Source organism: Parasteatoda tepidariorum, chromosome 1 (assembly GCF_043381705.1).
Source record: "Parasteatoda tepidariorum isolate YZ-2023 chromosome 1, CAS_Ptep_4.0, whole genome shotgun sequence".
NCBI lineage: Eukaryota > Metazoa > Arthropoda > Arachnida > Araneae > Theridiidae > Parasteatoda > Parasteatoda tepidariorum.
The window spans coordinates 71,322,763-71,345,726 of NC_092204.1; the positions used below are offsets into that span (position 1 = coordinate 71,322,763).

Consider the following 22,964-nt stretch of genomic DNA (forward strand, 5'->3'; position numbering starts at 1 on the left):
AATTAACTTGACACATCAAAAACAATTATGACAGAGTTTAAAAAAAAATTTAATATTTTTTTACTTTTAGCAGCTACAACAGATTTCCACTAAAAAAGGTTTATCTGGCTCTTGCACCCAAAGCTTCCAAATAAAGGTAAATCACTAAATCTCTATCTACAGTTTTTTTGATTTTTTTATAAATTATAACACAAGATTGAAAATGTCTCACATCACAAAATATACTATTTGAACAAGACCATAAAATGCTATGTATATTAATAGTAAAAGATTAACTTAACATTTATACTTAAGCATATAAAGATTGGCTATAGTATAATAAATAATAACTAATATTCATTACATTTTACAAATTAATAACACTGTACTTGAAATTTTATAAGCTAATAACACTGCTTTAACTGATTATTAGAAAACAAAAATTCTCTAAGTAAAAAAAAAAAAAAAAAAAAAAAATGCTTAAAAAATAAATAAATAACAGAAATCTTAATTTAGGTAGTATTTGAGAAAAAAAGAACTTACATTTTTTCTGTGAAGACCTATAAGTCCATCTAATCTAGAAGCTTTATAATAAGGCGATCCATGAGCAGAAAATCGAATGTCTGCCATAGGAGGATGGTCTTGATGCTTGAGCACAGTAAATATATCTACATTGTCTTTTTTCACTTTTAACAACTTAGCTAAGATTTCTCTAAATTTGTTGTACTTGCTTTCAACTTGAACTTTATTTTTCCAGTCCCATATCCTGATAAAATCTTCATCAGAATGACCTTAAATAACAGCACATTGTTAGTTAATTTAAAAAACATTTTTATGCAGTATTTTAATGACAACTTAGAACACCACTTTAAGATTAACTCAAACATGATGAATAATTATCACAACAATAAATTAAAAATTCACTTTATACCTATCACACATTTCACTTATTGCTTATAATTAAAGTAAGTATATTACATAATTGACAATATTCATTCTATCGAAACCCAAGTTAAATATAAGACAGTTATGAAGTAAATGAGATAAAACTATAAAAAGTATTCACTACATTGAAGAAAAGTTTAAATGTAATTTCAAACAAGCATCTATAAATATTGACAAAGTTAAAAGCTAATAATTTTACTTGAGGTTATCATAAATAATATAAAAAATGAAGCACTGATATTTGATTTATGAAAAAAAGTATTTAAAATGTAACAAAAACAACCAATTGATTCCATTGAGTTTTTTCAAAATAAGTTTCAGTGCTTCGCTAAAAAAAGTAAAATAGAAAGTGATTTTTATGTTTAGTATTTTCTAATTAGGACCTGATGTTATTTATTAGAACATATAATAAATTCCAAAAAGTGAAAACTAGTTGTTTCTCAACCACAGTCAGAAACTATCGAAACAACAAGAAAATTATTGAGCTCACCAGCAATCCTTATAGAACCAGAACTAAATACAGCTTCCTCAGGTATCTCTTTGACTGTAACAGTTACAGTTGCTGGTACTTCTTCATTCCGTTTTTGATCAATAACTGTAAAATGCAAAGTATATTTTCCTCCACTTATCAATTCTATCATTGATATTTCACCAGTTTCAACATTTAAGTCAAAATTTTGATGCTGTTGATTATCTTTCCAATAATAAACTTTGTCTGGAATATCCCAATCATCTTGATCTTCCACATGTACTCTACCAATTGGAACAGGTCTGGTTGGCTTTGTGGCTCCTGAAAGATTGTATGTCAATATAGTTTTACGTTATGCAAAAAATGACAAACCAAAGAAATAAAAGATGCGATAATTTTATAAAGTTTATCATAATTTATTTTGAATATTTATAGGGCTAAAATTTAAATTTATTATATTCTTAAAATTATGCAATATTTTTTGTTGTTGTTAATATTGACATGTTTTGGATAACATAAAAATGTTTGATATTTCTTTTATTATAAATATTTCAAAGAATACACCAATGTGGCATATAATATGATAAGTAAGCAACTAATAAGAATTTATATAAACCATACAATTAATAAAGTGGGGCACAATGCTTTATAAGTAGAAAGCATCGCATGTAAAGCACTGCTACAACAGTCTGTTTCATAGCCAGGGGGTCATGAGTGTTAAGGCTCTATATTTTGAGACTAATGGAATGACTGTGCAATTCGGACAGGGTTACACACTGGCTGCCTGTACCTTGCAACAAGCTGGTACTCAGTCTAAAGTTGGTACATCAATCTAAAGCTTAATGAGGTTCAAGCTGCCATCGGGGATAGAACTATGATCCTCAACAGTGGCAGTTAAGAGCCTTTGTAACACATTAAATAAGGCGATAACTAAGTTATAAACGAAGACTGTTTCAAATCAGTGCATGAAAGGGAATACTACAGAAGTGAGGAACAAGTTAAAACACAGGTAATACCGACCAATGACAAAAGAGGAGAGGCAAAACTGGAAATGGAAGCAGTTGCGCTCTCGTGGGAGATTAGAGAAAAGAGATAAGATTTAGAATCACGGATGTAACTTGAACATTTGGTAAAAAATGGACATTTGAAAATAAGGAATCCTAGAATCAAATCATTAAGCAATTCAGAGAAAATCAATACATATTAATGCTTAGAACAGTAAATTTTTAATGCATACTAATGCAAGAAAAACCATGACATAAAAAAAAAAAAACAATACTATTATAAAACCAATGATCAGAACAGTAAATGTTTTATGCACATTGTAGCAAAAGTGATTTTAAGTCAAAATTTAGGATACAAAAATCAAGACATATCAATAATGTTTCATTCAAAAAATAAATATTCCGTTAAATTTTGCAAAACGTCTAAAAAAATAAAAATTGTATGGAAGAATTTACAAAATAAGATGATAGTAATATAAAATTATTAAAATTTTTTTTTTTATAGTCAGTATCATAAAGATCATATTATATGTCAAAGCCAATATTGGGAGCTAAAAAAATTTCAAGTAATTAGTGCATTAAAATTAAAATACATGCCTTGATAACTGTACACAAAAATGTCTTTTTCACCAGGGTACATAACATTGTCATTTTCATCACCAATGATGACAGTTAATGTGTTTGTACTAGTGAGGGATGGAACACCACTATCTGCTATGACGATTGGAACATGGTATTCTTTCTGTTGTTCTCGATCAAATTTAACTTTAGTGTAAACAGTAGCTGAACCTTTGCCGTTATCACCATCTAGAAAAGGAAATTACATATTAAATCATGGGGTCAAAGATGATGTTGATTTGATTTCTCATTTAAAATGAGTCTTAATTGAGAATAATACAGTACAGAACCCGTTATCCGGAAATCAGAAAACCAAAAAACCGGAACAAAATTCGCTAAATTTTCTCGCTATTTAAAAAAAAAAAAATTTTTTTCCTCATAAGATTTTACGATTTTTCTTTCTTTTTTTTAAAGATGTTTACCTTACCATCATTTTGGAAATAATCATTAGTGTATTACTTCATCGTTTTTTTTATTTTTAAGATTATTTCCAATTTTTTTTTTTTAAGTTGGGTTTAACAATAAAAAAAAAACGACTTTTTTTAGCAATTCAGAAAACTGGAAAAACCAGTTATCCGGAATAGCGATGGTCCCGACCGTTCCGGATAATCGGTTCCCTACTGTACATTAATTTTCATGACTGACTTTAGAGCTTTGTGAAAATACAAACCAGAGAAAAAGTTAAAAAATTAATGTGTTTGGTTATTGAAACTGAAAACTTTTATTTCTTTACATATGCTTCACAATGTTTTTATGCATGGCAATATTTTTATGTTTGTTACAGATAACCTAGTCTTTAAATATTTTGGAAAAAAAGTAAGGAATATTAGTTTTAAAAAGAGATCTTTGTTCAACTATATGTATAGAAACCTTTTTTTTTTCTGTAGCTGTTGCTATGCAACTAAAGTTGAAATTAAAATCTCAAAAATGCCACAAAACATTTTCCCACTATGTACTTTTGTTTAATATAATTCAAAACAACTTTAAGATTATTTTTTTCTTTGAAGAGTATCAGTGAATAATTTAAGAATTACAAATATAAAAAGAATTTTTTAATCAAATAAAAGTCGGAATTAAAGATTATTTTTCATTGTCCCAGCAGAAAAAAAACAAAAAACACTTAATTGATATTCTATTTTTATCGAGGCAAAATAAGCTTTAATATTATTAATTTTGTAAAAATATTAAGAGTTTTACGAAAGTAGGAGAGATTGCTTGCTCATATTTGATAAAATAAAGGTTCATCCCAAAATTGCAAAAAGGTACTAAAAGCAATAGATCATTTAAAAAATAACCAATTAATAAACAAGTATTTAAAATAAATTTGGTAACATTATTTATTCAAAATTTTCAAACAATTTCTGTTGTTTTGTGCCAATAGTACTTAAAACTAAAAAAAAATTACAGAAATCTGTAGTATCCGACAAATGAAAAATACTTTTCAAATTATAAAAAATAATTTTGAAGTTGAAATCAGTAAGTAGCAATGGATTATGTTTGTGTTACAAATTTAAAAGTTTTAATTTAAGCATTTAATCAAAAGTTTCATAAAAATTGCTATCAACGAAAAACTAGAAAAAAAAATTTGGTTATAAAACACAGTTTAATCTAACTGAAAAAATAATAAATTTAAAATGTGCAACTACCTTTGTTAAAAACAACTCTAAAGGAGTTCTTGATGGTGTCATCAGCATCAGTATCCAATCTAAATTTAAACCAAGGTTTGGTATTTGGAGCCAGATCAGGATCATCAGCAAATATTTCAATCACTTTGACAGGGGGCTCCACATTCTCCATCACCACTGGCCTGTAATCTTCTCGGAAATGAGGAGGATTATCATTCACATCTATTACATCCACAATTAAGGTGGCTGTAGCCGTTCTTGTAGGTGTACCTAAATTAAATGAGTAAACACCATTGTAACTTATTTATCATACAAAGGCAATAAATATTATTCTTATCACATAGCATATTTTGAAAGAAAAAAGATGTTTCTCAGAAGAAAAAAAAAAAAGGTTTATATTATGGAAAATTTAAGAAAATTTTCAGCAGTTTTTTACTTTTTAAAGTTCATATGAATTATCAACCTATATGAATTATAATTTCTTAAACCTAAACTCTCCAAGAATTAAGCATCTGGGTAAAATTGTACGAAAATTTCCCTGCTTTGCACTATTCTTCCATTGAATAACATGGGAGAAATCGGTTATTTGATACAGGAAAGCCTGCAGCTAAAAGTTAGGAAAAAGCCTGGAGAAGTTTGGATTAATGCTCAGAAGGTAAATCATACTAAATTGTTCTAGATGGGAGGAAACTAATATGGTTTATTTTATTATGTTACACCAGTATAATATTGTGTTCAAAAACAAAAAGAGAAAAGCAAATTTGAATAATGAATATGCTGTAATATCAGTTTCAAAATTTATATTTTAAATTGACCGAATTTTAATATGAAAATTTTTTTGTTTACAGATGCTGATTTTTCAATAATGTTTCAAACCAATTATTTTTTAGATGCTTACAATAAAAAATTGGACACAATTTTCAAGTGGTCTACTTTCCTTGAATTCAAAGTCAGACATATTAACAATTTAAACCTTGTTTACTTAAAGTAATCAAATAGATATATAATAATTCTAATAATTTGAAACAATATTGCAGTTTAAAAATACTTTAAATACAATTTCTAGTAATTTTAAATGAAACTGTTAAAATAGAATTTTTTTTTTGAAATCCTTATTGTAGACTAATTTCATAGCACTAAATATTTGTTGTAAGTACATATTAAATAATTTCTTCAAATTAGCAATATATTTAAAACATACCATCATCAGTTGCAAGTATCCTGATATCATGACGATTGACTGTTTCTCTATCTAAGGGTCTTTGAATAGTAACAACACCTAATTGACTAATTTTGAACTGCCTCTTTTTATCAGATGATCGATCAATAGAGTATCTGTCAAATGGAAAATTCACATAAGCTTCAATTACAATTTTTAATAAATAATATAAAATTAAATAAATGAATTACCTCTAAAATATAATTAAAAAAACAAACGAAAACATTCTCAATACATTTCAAATCTTACATTTTTAGAAGGAAAAAAATATCTTCTGTTCTTTTTAAAAGTATTCAAAAGAAAAATACTACAGTACAGAACCCGTTATCCGGAAATCAGAAAACCGGAAAACCAAAAAACCGGAACGAAATTCGATAAATTTTTGAGCCATTTTTAAAAAAAAATTTTTTTTTTCCTCATAAGATTTTAGGATTTTTTTTTTCTTTTTCGAAAGATGTTTACCTTACCATCATTTTGGAAATAATTATTAGTGTATTCCTTCATCGTTTATTCTTCTCTTTAAGATTATTTCCAAAAAAACATTTTTTTTGTTGGGTTTAACAATAAACAAACGGCTTTTTGTAGCGATTCAGAAAACCGGAAAAATCAGTTATCCGGAATAGCAATGGTCCCGATCGTTCCGGATAATCGGTTCCCTACTGTACCTTGAAATATTAAAAAACTCATGAGCATGAAAAAAATATATTTCAAATTGTATATTTTTAAGCACATTATTTCTATAATTGAAGAAAGGAGAAAGTAGCGAAAAAAAATGACAAAGAAAGGTAGAAAGTGTGTGATTTAATAACAATATTAATATTAAAAAAAACTAAAATCCAGTAATATTCTTTTCTCCCTTATAATAATATTTTATAGATTAATATATTTTTATATTCAACATTATATATAAGAAGCATTTATGTTATTACTATGATAAATCCCAATTTTTCTATAGCAGATATTTTATGTCTAACAGTTTTTTATCTTTGTATCCAGATAAGTACTCAATAAATTTTTACAATTACAGCACAATGTGCATAACTGCCAGCATATAAATATTCTTCTAGTTTATAATTATTGTCCCACAGGAACTAATGAATATTAAGACATTTTGATTTTAGAAAAGTTTAAAATATCGTTTTTAATATGTTACTGTTGATTTGAATTCACATTACAAAAAATAATAATTTTCTGCTCCCTTGTGATGCAGTGAATTGTCAAATTTATATGGATTGATTTCCTAATAAAGCCATATGAAACACATATTAAAAAGAGCCTATAAGTTCAAAACACAAGTAGCAATATGCAGAGAAAAGTGTTACATACTTGACCATCGACTTTCCAGCTTGGTCTGGATCACGAGCTTGGAACTTTTTAATGACATAGCCCACAGTCACATTCTCTTCAACACTGGCTCTTAACAAAGGCTCTGAAAACTCTGGGGGATTGTCATTTATGTCAGTTAATCTGATGAAAACTTTTGAATAGTCAATATGATAGGCATTGGTAGTCTCTCCTCCATGATCGCTCACTTGAATGGTGATGTTAAATCCATACCTTTGCATTGGATCTTCATAATCCAAAGGCTAAAAAAATGCATTTAAAATATCAGCAATTGTCAATAATGACAAGTTAATAATGATTAAGACTACGAAATACGAAAAGGTGCTACAAAGGATCAATAAAAATGAAACTATCCTCAGTTATTCTGATTGAAAGGATTATTAAATTACGATAGTTTCACAAACTATCATAATATATTCTACAATAGACAAAATAAAGTTATTCTGTGTAAGATTTGCTCAATAAAATAGATAACTCTGTATCACAAAATAACAAAGTAAATTATATAAATCACCATATCCCATTTGATTTTTGCTTAATTTCACTGACTAAATTTCATCACATTTAATCTAATATTGTTGTATTGTAAAATAACTAAATAATTATCTAGATTATATAAATCACCTAGTCTCCTGTTTTGTTTTAATTTCATTGACTAAATTTCATCAAATTTATTCTCATATTCAGTATTCTCAGTAAATAAATTAAGTTGTGACCTCCCACTTTATTTTATTGAAGTGTGACTCATTACTAGAATTAAACTTAGATACAAAAAAATAAAACAAATTACCAAAAAAATCAGGAAAGAAAATCAGAGAGAAAAAAAGCATTAAATTTCAATTTATTAAATAACATAAAGCTCCAAGAGATAAGGCCTTTCATGGCTATTTTAAAAATCAAATGGTACTATTTTGTAGAGAGAGTAAGCAGGAAATAATTTAAAACGAAATTATCATTTAAAATCAAATTATCATTATAGGAGAAATAAATCAAAATTAATTTATCATAACTTATTTTCAGTAGAGAAAGAAATAAAAACCTTAGCAATCTTGAGGGAGCCAGTTCCATCAGAATTGGTAACCATGGTAAACTTATCAGCACCAAAAGTATTATTAATAACTTTGTAACTAAAACGATTAGTTTCCAACAAATCTTCATCTTTGACGGATACAACCAAGATGGGTAATTCTGGAATATCATCACCTTCAGTTTCATCAACCTGCACATACCACTCCTTTTTGGTGAACACTGGTGGCATATCATTAATATCCTTTATCTTTATAGTCGCTGTACCCGTACCTATAGGGAAAAAAACCAATAAGTAAGGTGCAAGGGTGAAAAAAAACTTCTTTTAGATTAAACAATTTATATAATGATTGATCTTACCTTGTAGACCACCGCCATCAGTAGCAACCACTTTGATAGTGTACTCTGATATTGCTTCTCGATCCAAGCAGCACACTGCAGTCGTGATAACACCGGTATCTTGGTCGATAGCAAAAATTAATTCATGATTTTCGTTGACTTGATTTTGCTCAATTGTGTATTTTAGTTTTGCGTTTGAGCCTTCATTGGGATCATCATAGTCTGTAGCAGTCATTGTCATCACAGTCATACCTAGAGAGAAAATTGAGAGTATTATTTTGTGATATTTTTTAGAACAATTAGTCAAAACAAGTTCTTTAACCCACTGGTGATTTAGCATATGGGCAACATCAGGAGAATGTTTCTCCCTTATATACTATTTCCCAATCTAATAACTTGGAAAAAACCGGTTTTGTTATGCAGAAAAGACTGCAAGTTAAAATAAGACTTTTTACGTGTAGAACCGTCAGTGGTTTAAGAAAAAGTATAAGTAAAATTTAAAAGAGGTGACAATTCAATTAGAAAGATAGCTTTATTAAATATTTAATTTATGTAAGCTTGTCACATTCATAATTTAATGCTCACAGGACCATAAAGATGTTCAATTAGAATAACATAGTGAACAAATAATGAAAAAGTCGTAAGCACAAAACATTAGATTCATGAAAGAATATTAAAAAAAAAAAAAAAAACTTGTGGTAATAATAGTACACTAAAATTTGAAATAGAGCTTCAACAGTAAAAGAAAGTATCTAAAACTGAGCAATATATTTATAAATAATAAATTGTTCAGATATAATCTCTGATCCTTTAAATTACTCAATTCATCAATCAATTAATGAATGCTTACTCACTTTCATTAGAAGTGACATATTTAATATTTGATGCTGCAAAAATCATGTTAATATACTTAAATCATGCTCACTATATTAAAATATATAAAGTTGAATATTACTAGAGCACCAAGAGTTATAAAATGAATAGTTTGTCCGATGTTTTTAAATTGCTTCACCTAACAAATAATTTCATTTCTAATAAAGACATGTGTTGGATTGAAATCTAAAAAGCGCGCAGCATTAAAATATTGATCTAATATTATTCAATAAGAAAATATAAGCACTAAAATGAAACAAAATAATTATTAGTAGGTAGTGCAGTAGATATTTTGAAATAGTGTTGTAGACTGATAGGAATATTTTTTTTAATTTAAAAAGCCTTTTATTACCAGTCAGTTACAATTTTAGTTAAATGTTAAAATCTAAAAATAGTAAATATATTAAATAAATAATAAATTGTTCAGATACAATCTCTGATAATTTAAATTACTTAGTTCATTAATGCTTATTCCCTTTCCTTAGAAGTGAGTGATTTAATGCTGCAGAAGTCATGTTAATGTACTTATGCCACGCTCCACTATATTTAAAGTTGGATATAACTACAGCTATAATCTTCTTCTATTACTTAATATTACTAGTTGAATACAGTCAAATATTACTATCAGTAGTAGTGCAGTAGATATTTTAGAAGAGTGTTGAATTATAATACTTAATTCAAGTGAGGGAAATTTAGCAAATTTCTCAGAATTTTTTAAGGAAACACAAAGTTTAATTTGGGAGCTGCTTTCAGATGAGTAGCAGAGTAATTTACTTTTTTTGATTAAAGTAAGTTACGACATTATTTTGGCAATTTATAATGACACTGTTGATAAGGGCATGGAAAATGATTAACAATAAAGTAAAAACTTTTATATATAACATCATTCTAAATTGGTTTAAGGAAAAAATGTTGAATAAATTTCCTTGATAACAAATAAATTTTATCGAATTTAGAATTATTTATTTATTCAAAGGAGAACTGAAAAATAAATTATGCAATAATACACTTATGTGTAACTAGATTTAAACTTCTCTGAAAAATGGTAATAATAAATTTTATATATAAAAAAAAAACTACATGTAATTTTTTGACAAGTTGCTTAGGAAAGGGAATTTATGTATCTAATTTTTGAAAAATTGTTGAAATGTTTTCAGAACTTTTTAGTTTATTAAAAAGGCGCAATAAGAAAGTTTTTAAATAATAAGATAAAACAAAAATATTATGAAAAAGAGTGGAGAGCTCTAGAAATTTTCTCAGCTCACTAGTCTACATCTGTTTCAAATACTTAAAAAAAGAATTTTTTCATGTTTTTTTTTATGATGCAACAGAAATGTTACACTACATAGTAACAAAAGGCGAATAACAACAAAAGGGAATCAATGACAAAAAGAATTTTACCAGCAGTGCCATTTTCTGTAACATTTCCAGTATAAATGGCTTGGGGAAAAAACGGGGCATTATCATTAATGTCCTTGAGATTAACCAGAACATCAGCATAGCCCACAAGGCCTTTTCCACCTTCATCTGTAGCATACACAGTGAAACGCCACTGAGAGCGTCCATGTGGTAAGTCTCTGTCCAGAGGTCTAAGAACATAAATTTCACCAGAAGTATCATTAATAGCAAACTTGCTATCCTCAACTTTGTCTTCAATACCTTGACCAGTAAGAAAATATAAGATCTCGGAATTTCTGTCCAAGTCCCCATCAGTGGCATAAACCTTCAATGAATAAATTCTGCATTAATATTTTTAAAACAAAATTTCTTACATTTGTGAAATAAGAGTAGCAATAAAATAAAAGATTTCTAAGGTTATGGGAAAATGATACATTATCTCTCCCCTTTATGAATAAACTATTTTAAAATTCTTTAAAAAATTTAAAAATTTGAATAAATTTTAATGAATATAAGTTCATATATATACAATCAGTGTATATATGAATGTTTATATGAACTTCTATTAACACTCAGTTATATAAATTATAGAAATACTAAGAAAAAAAAAATTATATAAAAAAAATGCTCATTTTTTGAATATATAAAAGTACACAAAAATTGTAAAAGGAAAACTTCAACAAAAATTTAAGTAAGTTAAAATTTAAATAAAAAAAGTAATACTTATTAAATTGTCTTGTCAGAATGTCAAATCAAATGAATGAAAATATATTTTGAATGCCAATTCATTATTATAATAATAAACTGAGTAGGTCTCCTAAATCTAAATTTATGCAGAGTGAATAATTATATTGCACCAAAATCTGTTTTCCAGTAAAAATGATCATTATGGGTGAGTTGATTTTTAGAAATTAGAAGAAGCAATAAATGAGCAACAATACATGTTTTAATAGCTTTTTACAACACCAACTTTTCATACAAAATGCAGTAAGACAACTAACATAAAAGCGCCTTATATTATTTCGAAAAATAGTATTCACTTTATGGTTGAACCATTTTCTCACTTGCATCGCAATTCCAACTCAAACCAGAACATTAACGCTATCATCATCGAATAAGCCACGCATAAATGAATAACAATTCCTTTTCTGTAGATCGCATGACAGCAATTTTCCATATAAAATTACACAATGCGGCCAATACAAAAATCCTCTTTCATTATTTGAAAAAATATTACTTGTTTTACAGCTGAAAAAAGTTCTCACTTGCTCAGTAGTTCCAACTCAAACCAGAACATTACGCCATAATCGCCGAATCATCGAGAAAATTCCGCAGGAATCTCTAACATTATTCCTACTGTAAGAATAACGGGACGAGCCATCATTTATCTTAAAACAATCGTAACTGGGGAAAATAACAACGATGCAATAAACATAAAATGTTGCTAAGGAGCGAACTTCCGAAGTCTCGAGAGCGGGGTTAGGGCAAGAATAGGAATAAAACGAGATCGAAACCATGGCTCTCTGCAAGATTGATGCCAAGTACTTGAACTTACTGCTGGTACAGAGAAGATCTCATAGATTAATGTTCATTACCACCCGGTCTAGCAGATATTAACGATAGAGGCATTCTTCTTCCAAAGAGCAAGTTAATGACGATCTTCAAAAGCTCTGGTTTGAGTTAAGGCGATTTGCCATGATGGATATCATTGGATCACACTCGAGTTGGAACGAATTAAAGATTTAATAATCTTGGAACAAAACGACGACCGATTCCGAAAGAAGATGTTAAGAAAGTTTAAAATCGCAGCGGTTTTCAAGATTTTTCTTCTTTAAGTAATGACACGTAAAAAAATGACGTAGCAGAATTAACGATCTCCTTCGAGCTTATTAAGTATGCACCATCACGTACGGACGCAAAATCTAAGTTAATTAAAAGTATAATTTCAGGCAGCATAGATTTACTGAGTAAATTTAAGTTATTTAATTCGCAAGTTCGCAATTAATGTGAAGCACTTTAATTAATGGGAATTGGGGAATAACATCGGGACTTAAACATTTCTGTAATTGAAGATGAAAGTTATTTAAACTCATTCTAATTTTATTGATAATTAAATTTTATTTCGGGTAACATAAAACGATTAATGAGACAATGCATAAATTAATGGACGTCAATATTAAGTTTAAATATATATATAATATTAAATACCCTACTTAAACTTTATGATCAAATAGAATATTTTTGAAGGATATACTATAGTACATAAATTGTTAAGTTAAAATTCAAGCTAATTAAATCAAGAGTTCCAACATAACTAATTTCGAAGTAATTTGCTTTTAAACTCTAGTTTGTGGTGTGCTTTTGGATTAGTTATTGTTTTAAAGTTAAATTTAGAAAGAAAAAAAAAAACCACGCATGCGAATTAAAAATGTGAAAAGACTACGCGTCAAAAATCGAGTTAAGACGGGCTCAGCCCAAGCCCGTTTACTGAAAAAAGTTTACAGGCTCAGACTAACACCTCCCAGATAAGAGCAGGCCTCAGCACGGGTTACCATAAATATCCTTTAGTAGTCCAAACGCAATGACATATTTCGTATTTTCAACCACTGCGCAGCTTAGTACCCTTAACGAAATGTCATCTTTCTTATTTTTCATCTACTGCGCAGTTAACTTCGTTAGATTGGACTACTAAATTGAACCGTGCTGAGGCCTTCTTTCTTCTAGGAAGTGTTGCTCAGATGGACTCGGATTCATGATAAAATTTTCGTAAACTTTTTATTACTTTTAAACAAACGTTTGGTACAGTTAAGTATAAAAAATGCAAATTTTTTAAATTGATATAAAAAGGTTTCAATGAATATTTTCCTCCTTTAGACAGCCAAAGGCTTAATAGCAAGATCGCAAAGTTTGGCCTTTATCCGACTTATATTTGGGGTGAACTCGGGGCAATACAAAAGTTTCAATATCCCAAAGTTCTGAAGTCATTTGGATTCTTCGTTGATTGATTTAAGTCAGTTTAGCAAGCGCCGGATGCGACTATACTGAGTCAAACTCAGTTTCTTTAAAAAAAAAAAAAAAAAAAAAAAAAAAAAAAAAAAAATAAAAAAAAAAAAAAAAAGCATAGAACTTCTCTAAGCAATAAAATAGAGAGATTTGTACGTGCCTCTTCAAGGAAGATTTAATATCAAAGAAATTGCTAGATTATCGACTTAATTACAAATAAATTTCCTTAAAGTTACCTTGAGGATTCTTTTAGGCAATCCATCGGAGTCTTCTTCCAGAATGTGTGTTTGATAAAGGGATTGCGTGAATTTGGGAGGCAAGTCATTGATATCTTTCACTTTTATAATAACAGTTGTGCTATTTTCAAACAATGTGTCAGAAGCAACAAGCGTCAGGTTGTACTGCAAAAGAAAATACATTTTAAATAAGACATTCACACTAAGTTATCTTAATTAAAACAAAAACAGAACTGTGTAGTTGGTAGTTTGAAATGTTCGACTCAGACATAAGCAATGTTATTTTATTGTCCATTCAAGCAGGGGTTCCCAAATGGAACCCTAAATGATTGACCTTTTAACGGAACCCCATTTATAAATAAAGTTCATAAAGAACAGTAAACTTATTAACCAAAGAAACACTACTCATCATTAATTTAAAAAAAAACAACATTTAATTGGAGGAAATAAAGATAATTTTTTATCGAAAACAGTCTTAAAATTCGGTGTTGCGTTTAACGGTAGAATTCACAGGTCTGGAACGGCATTTAGTCAAGTTGTGAATTTTGTTTTTGACTTGTTTACACATAAGCTAAAATTGAAATAAATAAGCTAAACTATGGTTTTCGTCGAAGTGTAAAGAACTGATATAAACATTGAAAATAGTTATCAGAGAAATACATTTCTTTTTTGTTGAATTTGGTTATTTTCTTTTAATTGAAAAGCTTGATGGGAAGTACTAGTGTAATATAATTACAGTTACCGGTTTAAAAAAAAAAAGGTTCTAACACCGGGAGCCTCTCTCACGGAACTATAGGGTTCCGCGCAACACCTTTTGCGAACATTAGAGCATCTACATTGAACCAGTCATTTCAATATAGCAACCGAAATTTAATAGTTATCTGTAAAAAAAAAATATTTTGAAGGAACAACTTAAAATATTATTTCCTTACATGTTACTACACAATAAATGTAAAACACCTCGAATCCTCCCTTCCAATAAAGGATGAGTGACGTGACCTATATCTTAAGTGGTGGTAATTTATGGTTATTCGCAATCATGTGTCTTTTAAAAGAATACAATAAATTTATCAAGCATATTTATTCGTTTGGAAATTGTATTCATTCTTTTTGTCAATCCTCTTAATGTTGTTTATTTTCGAGTTAAAATATGTGGTCATTGTAGTTATCCTGACATACACTCTAAAAACTGTACCTCTGATTTCAGAGGCACATTTGAATCATTTGTGCCTCTGAATTTTAAGGGCACAACGTACCTTTAAAAATGAAAGGCACAATGTACCTCTGATTTCAGAGGCAAAATCAGATGTACCTCTTAACTTGGAAGGTACATTGTACCTTAGATTTTGCTTTTATGTACCGCTCATTGAAACAAGCATTTAGTGGTACCAAAACCTGTTATTTACCAGATTTGAACACATTTTTTTTTACCTATTTGTAATTTGCTAGCACTTTATATAAAAAGGGACTTTCTGTTTGGTTTACACTATTACCAAGATATTAATTATAATAATTCTTAATGAAAAATATTTCTCAATTCTTTGAATATTGGCCACTTGAAAGTGATCATTTCAAGGGATTCCATCTAAGGCTTTTTCATAGACAATTATAAAATATGTAAATTTATACCATTTCTTTAATTATGTAGCGTTTAATGATACTTCAACAACTACAATGATGCTTTTCTAATCAGATATAGGTACAAAAAGATAATATTTATTTCTGTTAAGCCAAGTCAATATAATTCATGGATTTTTTTTCTTTTCCAAAAAGCATCCTCAAAATGGAAATTTATTATAAATTTAGATATTTTTTAAATATTTAGAGATTTCATAAAATAGTTTTATAAGGATCAAAAATTAAACACTAAATATCATGAAATCTAATATCTTTTATTTTCACACATAAAGAACAATTTTACATAATTTAGTAACAGTTGCAATATGATGTATACAGTTGCACAAATTTGGAAAAACATAGAATATTTTAAAATGATAGATGTAGATTTTGACAACTTGGATATTTTATAACATGAAATATGCTTAAACAAATGACTTAACAAGTGTAAAATAAAAGATTTCTTTCCATTGAAATGAATTTTTTTAAAATCCAGATTTTGGCGAAACATATTAACCCGTTAGGCGCCATCATTCCCATTTTGGGAACATTAGCTTTCAATTTTTTTAGAACTAACTGTACTTAATATTATTTAATCGATGATTTTATTTGAGCTCAGAATATATGAAAAGCCTTCTGCAATTTTTTTGGAAAGCTTGTTTCAGATTTTTTTTTTTATTGTATTTTAAAAAACGTGAAATTCTGCATTTTTGCCCCAATCATTAAACATGCATTTGTTTTATAAATATTATTAAAATAAAAATTACTTTCGTGCTTAAACTTGATTACAACAATCGGATATAATTCTCTTTTCTATAATCCGAATTTCGATGTCTACAGTATTTCTTAAAATGTCCTATTTCACCACAATAGAAACATTCACGTTCAGATCTAAATTTCTTCACAATACTTGGCGAATTCCATTTCTCATTAAAATGTTCTTTCTGGCGATCGTTATTACACGGAATAGCTTGTGGATCATACTGAAAATTGGCAATGAGATTTTCTTTAAAGTAATAATAATTATCATCATAAATTTCTGACCTTTCAGCAGGAATAAGCTGTAAAGCACACGAAAACCAAAGATCGAAATTCACACTAAATCTCTTCGCTTTCTGTTCAAAGAGTTCGAAGTACCGTCGAATTCCACACTTCTTGGCATCAATTTTAAACATCTCATTCACTAATTTTTTCTAAAGTAGGAAATCCTTAATAACAATAATATTTGTCACCAATTCTTTCAAAAACTTAATAAAACATTTCTGGAACGGATCCCACCGCTGCCACCAATTAATACATAGCTGTAGCGTATCAAGCTATATTAAAGAACTGTTCAGTTTTTTTATAAAAACATTTATTTCACACCACAACAAATACAATAACAAATATAAAGTACCCGTAACGGGATAGTTAAATCTTATAAAGGAAACTAGAAAAAGTGCCCGTAGCGGGATATATGAAAACTCACCCGTAACGGGATAGATAAAATATCATAAAACAAACTAGATAAACCCGTAACGGGTAATATGAAAACTCAAATTCCACACAAAACTAATTCTAAAAAATCAACAACTTTCTGGTGTTCTAATTTTATCGTCTGCTTTTATTATTTGTATTTCGTCATAAAATATTTCGTTGATGTGCGCATGCGCATCTTCTCCGTTACATCGTACCGAAGAAAAAAAAGGGAAGCCCATTTGAAAGGCACAGGGAACCGGTAAAATCCTTTCGTACCGCGCATTGACTCGCGTTTGCTTTGGTGCCTTTCATTTCTTGTAGTGCCTCTCATTTTTAAAGGCACATTAGTTATGTGCCTCTAACGCGAGAAAATAAAGGGTACAGTTTTTAGAGTGTATGTTATTTATAAGGGTGTTTTTACGTACATATTAATATCGAAAAAAAGGTTGCGTTATTACAAATTTTTCTGCTAATTGTCAAAATTGGTGAAGTATTTTTTTAAAGGTAAGAAGTAATATTTACGGTGCTTACATTTTTACCCGGACTGCGAGAATGACTGTATTTTTACTTTATTACGGATAAAGGTATTCAAATTAAAATAAACTTCATATCATAACACATAATTAAGTTGAAGAAATGAATTAAAAAATAAACATTTGTACAAAATATAGGAAGTGTGCTAAACCATTAAAAGAAAAGCGCTAGATATTGATATCTCACCAGCACACTCCCACACATATAGACACTTAATTACATGAAGAATCCTTAATGAATATTCATGAATTATAAAACCATCACAAATCATACATTAAATTCATTTACATATTTTTTAATTAACTTTTCAACTTAGCTAATGCTAAATAAACTTAGTTCTCGAATTTATGAATCCAAAGATAAATTATAATTCTTTTACAAATTTCGATTTTTTTCCCCCAACAGTTCAAAAAGTTTCTGAGGTATAGATTCCCAATTTTTTTTTTGGCTGTGGAACCCTAAATGATTTACCCTTTTTGCAGAATCCTGAGACTTAATAAATTTCTTAAGCAACTGTGAACGTATAAATTAACGAAAGACTTAATTATTTTGAAAATATGTACAGATCTAAATTTTATTAAATATTTTTAATACATTTAGTGAATGAATGAAATTTTTTCATCCTATCGTTTTATTAATATTGGTCTTAAAATTGGGTTTTACGTCAGACAGTTGAATTCACAAGTACGGAGTCAAGCATGATTAATTTGATTTTAATGTATGCATAAACTAAAAATGAATGATCTAAAATATATTTTCCATTAAAATAAATTTGATTAATTCTTACGCCTCGGCAACCCTTTGACCTTTCACGGAACCCCGGAGTTCCGCGGAACACCCTTTGGGAACTGCTGTTTTAAGTAATAAGTTTGAGATAAATTAAAATTTGAATGATTGCATAACTTTCTTTGGGGGGATTTTTTCTCCACTTGATCATAAATATTTGTTTAAATAATTCTTATAGCATCAAAAATGCATTTTTTTAAAAAATCGTAGAACCAGCGCCGGAGCTAACCTGGGAATCGAACAAATTTAACAGACTCCAACCTTTTCTCCATCTTATACTCTACAGCGATGATAAACATACACAATAACTTTCACTATCGTATTAATTTCTAAAGATATCTATTTTAAACTCACTCAAAATAATTAAGGCGGGATTAGACCTTACAAATATGTATACAAAATTTATACACGATGCAACAAAGCTCAGCATGTTTTAGATAGTCATAAATGATTGTATGCTGAATAATTACCCAAAGGGGCTTTCATATCTCGTGGACGATATTAGATGGTAATCTCATAAGAAGTCACATGACAGGAATGATGCCCCTCTGTAGAATATATCAATAAATTAGGAGTCTGCTTCAAACCAATATTATAAAGCTTAAGGCTACTCAGGCCAGTTATAGCTAAAAAAAATTGCTCTATTGCAGTATTGATACGATGAAATAATAATTCCGAAAGGAAATGCAGTTTGAATATATATTTGCATAACATTGATTGAAATATGAGTCAACTGAGAAGCAAAATGTTGAATAATGTTTAACTATAAAAATAAAGCACGATTTAAAAAATTGTTTATTATAATAAATTTTAATTTTCAAACATGGACACGATACAATCGAAACTGCCGAATATTATTTCTAGTCATGCCTGTATGATTTTTTTTTATTTTTAAAACGAGGCAGACCTCGCCTTAGATAGATTCTGTCTGAAGGAAATACATGGATATTTTGATAGCCAAAAATTGAAGGACAGTTGCAAAACGGAGAGACGCTAAGAAAAGACTTTAGAAGGCCAGGGCCCACACAGGCCTGCTGTGCAATCAGAAAAGAAAAACACGATTAAATTAAAATTATCTTGCATTTTCTGAAATCTATAATGTGTTGAGAATGTCTTTATTTCAACCATGCATATTAATATCGCACAAACAAAATGGAAATGAGAAGAATAGTTTCTGAGGTAACGGTACGATGAGCAGCTAGAATAAATAATCTTCAACAAAAACGTGATTGAAATTCGAGAATTATTATTGGATTTTATTACATGTCTTTGTGCCTCAGAAAAAGACGTATTGTACAACTCTAAAATATCATCTTAAAGCTTATGTCTTAGACAAGAAAAGATAGCTATTATGAATCAAATTTCCAGACATACACCAGCATTAAAAAAAGTTTATTAACGATTTTATAAATCAACTTAAGAGACTACACACGCATATATATATGCATATAAAAATTCTCAGGTAGATACTATGAAATACACACTGTCAAATAAATATTTACGATCACAAGGTTCGAGCAATAAATTTAAAAACATTTCAACGAAAAGGACATAAGCTAATAAAATAAATACAACGGTGGAGAGATTAGAATTTATGTTTTTTAAAATTTACGAAGAATATAAATAAGTCGCGACTTGGCTTGCCATCCATCCTCGCATAGCTACACAAATGACCATTTTAAGAGTTCCAGAATGACGCCAATGTAAAAGAATAACCCAAAACCGGAAACTTTTTCACGCTTCGTAAAAAACGTCTTTGAAAGGGAATAAAAAATAGGAGTCTATAATTCTGAAAGAAAGAGAGGCCATCATAATAAATTATTAATTTTTTTTCCAAAGGTAATCTGGATAGCGAAAAAAATGCAAGGGCCGGTGAAAAGAAAAAAAAAAAAAAAGAAAAAAGAACTGAGATTTTCAGCTGCTCCAAGCTACTTTCCACACTCTTCTAACATTTCTAAAGGATTCTAACTGGCCTTTGTCCAAGATTTGGGCTGCCAGAAGAAAAAAAAAAGCGAACATGGTTTTTACTTATTTGTTTTTTAGGTTAAAGGGATAAAACTTATTGTAAAACATTTCATTTTTGTTTCAGTTTTGACCCCAAGAGCCAATTCTTCTTCAAATCGAATCAGAATTGCAGCAATAATAAATTAATAATAACTCGTGAGACATTTACATTTTCTTTGCCATTTTTCTTAACACACTACTTTCACAAAATATGTTTCGATCCTATAAAAATTCTGTTATGTCTTTTCATTGTAAGTAATTCGAACTTATGCACAAAAAAGTTTTTGTCAATGGTTGAATTGAAAAACAATAAATGAAAGAAAACAGCAAAAAATTTAAACTGTGAAACAAGACAGCACGAAAATTATATTTGATTGCATAAGGGAATTATTTTATCTTCACATTTTCCTTTAACTAGATAGGAGTATTTAGTTACTAAAGTAAGGCAAACATTTACAAAAGGGTTATAATTCTTCTATAAAAACAAAAATTAAGGATTGTTATTATCAAATATAATCGCAGTTAGTAAAAAAAAAAAAAAAAAAAAAAAAAAAAAAAAAAACTAATTTTTAACTTTAATAAAATAATACATGCTTTCGGTATATTACAAGAAGAGCTGATAAAATTGTATTTACTAAGTAGTGTTTAGTTTTTTATGACTAAATTACTCAGATCAAGCAGAAATAGTTTAAGTTCTGGAGTTTTTAAGAACGTTGAAGGATCGTGAAGAACCCTGTATAAAAATTTATGATCAGAAGTTATTTAAATAATTTCGAAGGCAAACTGACATATTACGAATCCGGAACGATTAATAATGGATCAGAAAAAAAAATTGAAAAATGGATAGAAATATACATAAAAAAGAATTCTAGAAACTTCGAAGACTGTTGCTTGACAAAATGGCGCATCACGGTTACAAGACACGGGAACTGCAAATTCATGTAAAAGAACTCATTAAATACAAAAGATTTTGACTTAAAAATCAGGCCAACAATATTTTACGACTGAAAAGGAATATGGAGACTATACCACTAATAACTTTTTATAAGCATACTTTCCTGGAGTTTTTCTTGACATCGTAAGAAAAAAATGACTCATGAATATTAAAATTTCTCCTTCATATGAAAATTACTCGCGTTGATAGAGAATGAAGAAAATGGGCGAAAGCAATGTAAATGTAAATTTTCCACAACATTTTCATAATTTTTTACTTTTTTTTTTAAAGTTACAATGACGAAACATATTGTGAAGAGACTTAAAAATAAAGTAATAAAATGATCAGTAGGATCAACGAAAAGCTTTAGGGCAACATGCATGGCGTAATCATGCTAACTTCAAAACTTTTCATGACATTTGCATTACTACACTACTAAACCAAAAGTACTAACTACATATTTTAATGTAAATAAACTTCTCACTTAATCTCGTGATGTTTCTATTGTTATATTTATCTATTTCAAAAGAATTCTAACACAAACCTAATGTTACTTATTAATTTAAATAAATGTAATAAAACATCGAGGAAAATAAAATACCAGACACAGTGGATAAAAAGCTAACATAGCAAATAAACAAATTGAGATCCAAGTAGAATTTCAAAAAAACCCAATTTTTTTATTACAATAAATTAGAAATATTTTCTCTGTCACTTCACGGAAATTTTAATTATTAATAATTTGTCTATAAATATATAAAAATATTAAAATAAGTTCCAACAACAAAACAGAAAAATTCTTTTTTTACCATTTGTATATATCTACAAACCTAAATTGAAACAGAGAAAATGAATTTATTCTGAAAACGGATTGGTTATAAAATCCTTCATTCAAAATTTTAATATTCTGATCACAACTCGACTTCAAAATAATACTTTAAGTTGAAAAACAGTTCAGATAACATTAGCAATTTATTTGCAATTTGACTTGAATATTTTTTAATAAAAATTAACAACTTAAAATTAGATATTATTAATATGTTAATAATAAAATGTAATATAATCAGTTTTAGCACATATTACATCGTTAACAATGAAAGTAATGAAAATGTTTAGTACTATAACAAAATTAGCCTTGATACATATAATGGTAACGCTAAAGGTATAATAATGATTAAAATTTCATGATAAATGCAAGGCTATGGAGTCAGAATCTGAGTTAGGCAGATTTTTGGGTAAAAGGAGTCATCAAGAATCAATCTACAAACACTTCGACTCCAACTCCAGTTTTTGGATAGTTTGAATTAAAAATGAATTAAAAAAAACTAATGGCAAAATGAGTTATTTTCTATTGTATCGACATATTAATAAATAATTGAAGAAAAAGGAAACTAGTAGCTTCCTAGACAATAATATCTTGCTAGGTTCAAAATATGTAGATCCAAAAAGAAAACTGTAGATGGGAAATAAAGAGAGCCATCTCTGAACTTTCACGAAATATGTAGATCGAAAACAAAGAAAGAAATCTCTGAACTTCACGAAAAAGGAAACTA

The 22,964-nt window shown here is 28.5% G+C and overlaps 1 protein-coding gene across 2 annotated transcripts in view; it reads right to left on the reverse strand.

The window, feature by feature from the left end:
• LOC107450889 (neural-cadherin-like) overlaps positions 1-22,964 on the reverse strand; it is a 301,080-nt gene that overhangs the window by 11,692 nt on the left and 266,424 nt on the right. For both annotated transcript variants that reach the window (XM_016066818.3, NM_001323824.1), the window contains 10 exon segments: positions 14,079-14,243; positions 10,843-11,164; positions 8,590-8,820; positions 8,243-8,502; positions 7,186-7,445; positions 5,842-5,975; positions 4,662-4,910; positions 2,995-3,204; positions 1,415-1,714; positions 523-770 (listed from right to left, as the gene is read on the reverse strand). In XM_016066818.3, the coding sequence (XP_015922304.1) occupies positions 523-770; positions 1,415-1,714; positions 2,995-3,204; positions 4,662-4,910; positions 5,842-5,975; positions 7,186-7,445; positions 8,243-8,502; positions 8,590-8,820; positions 10,843-11,164; positions 14,079-14,243 (2,379 nt within the window).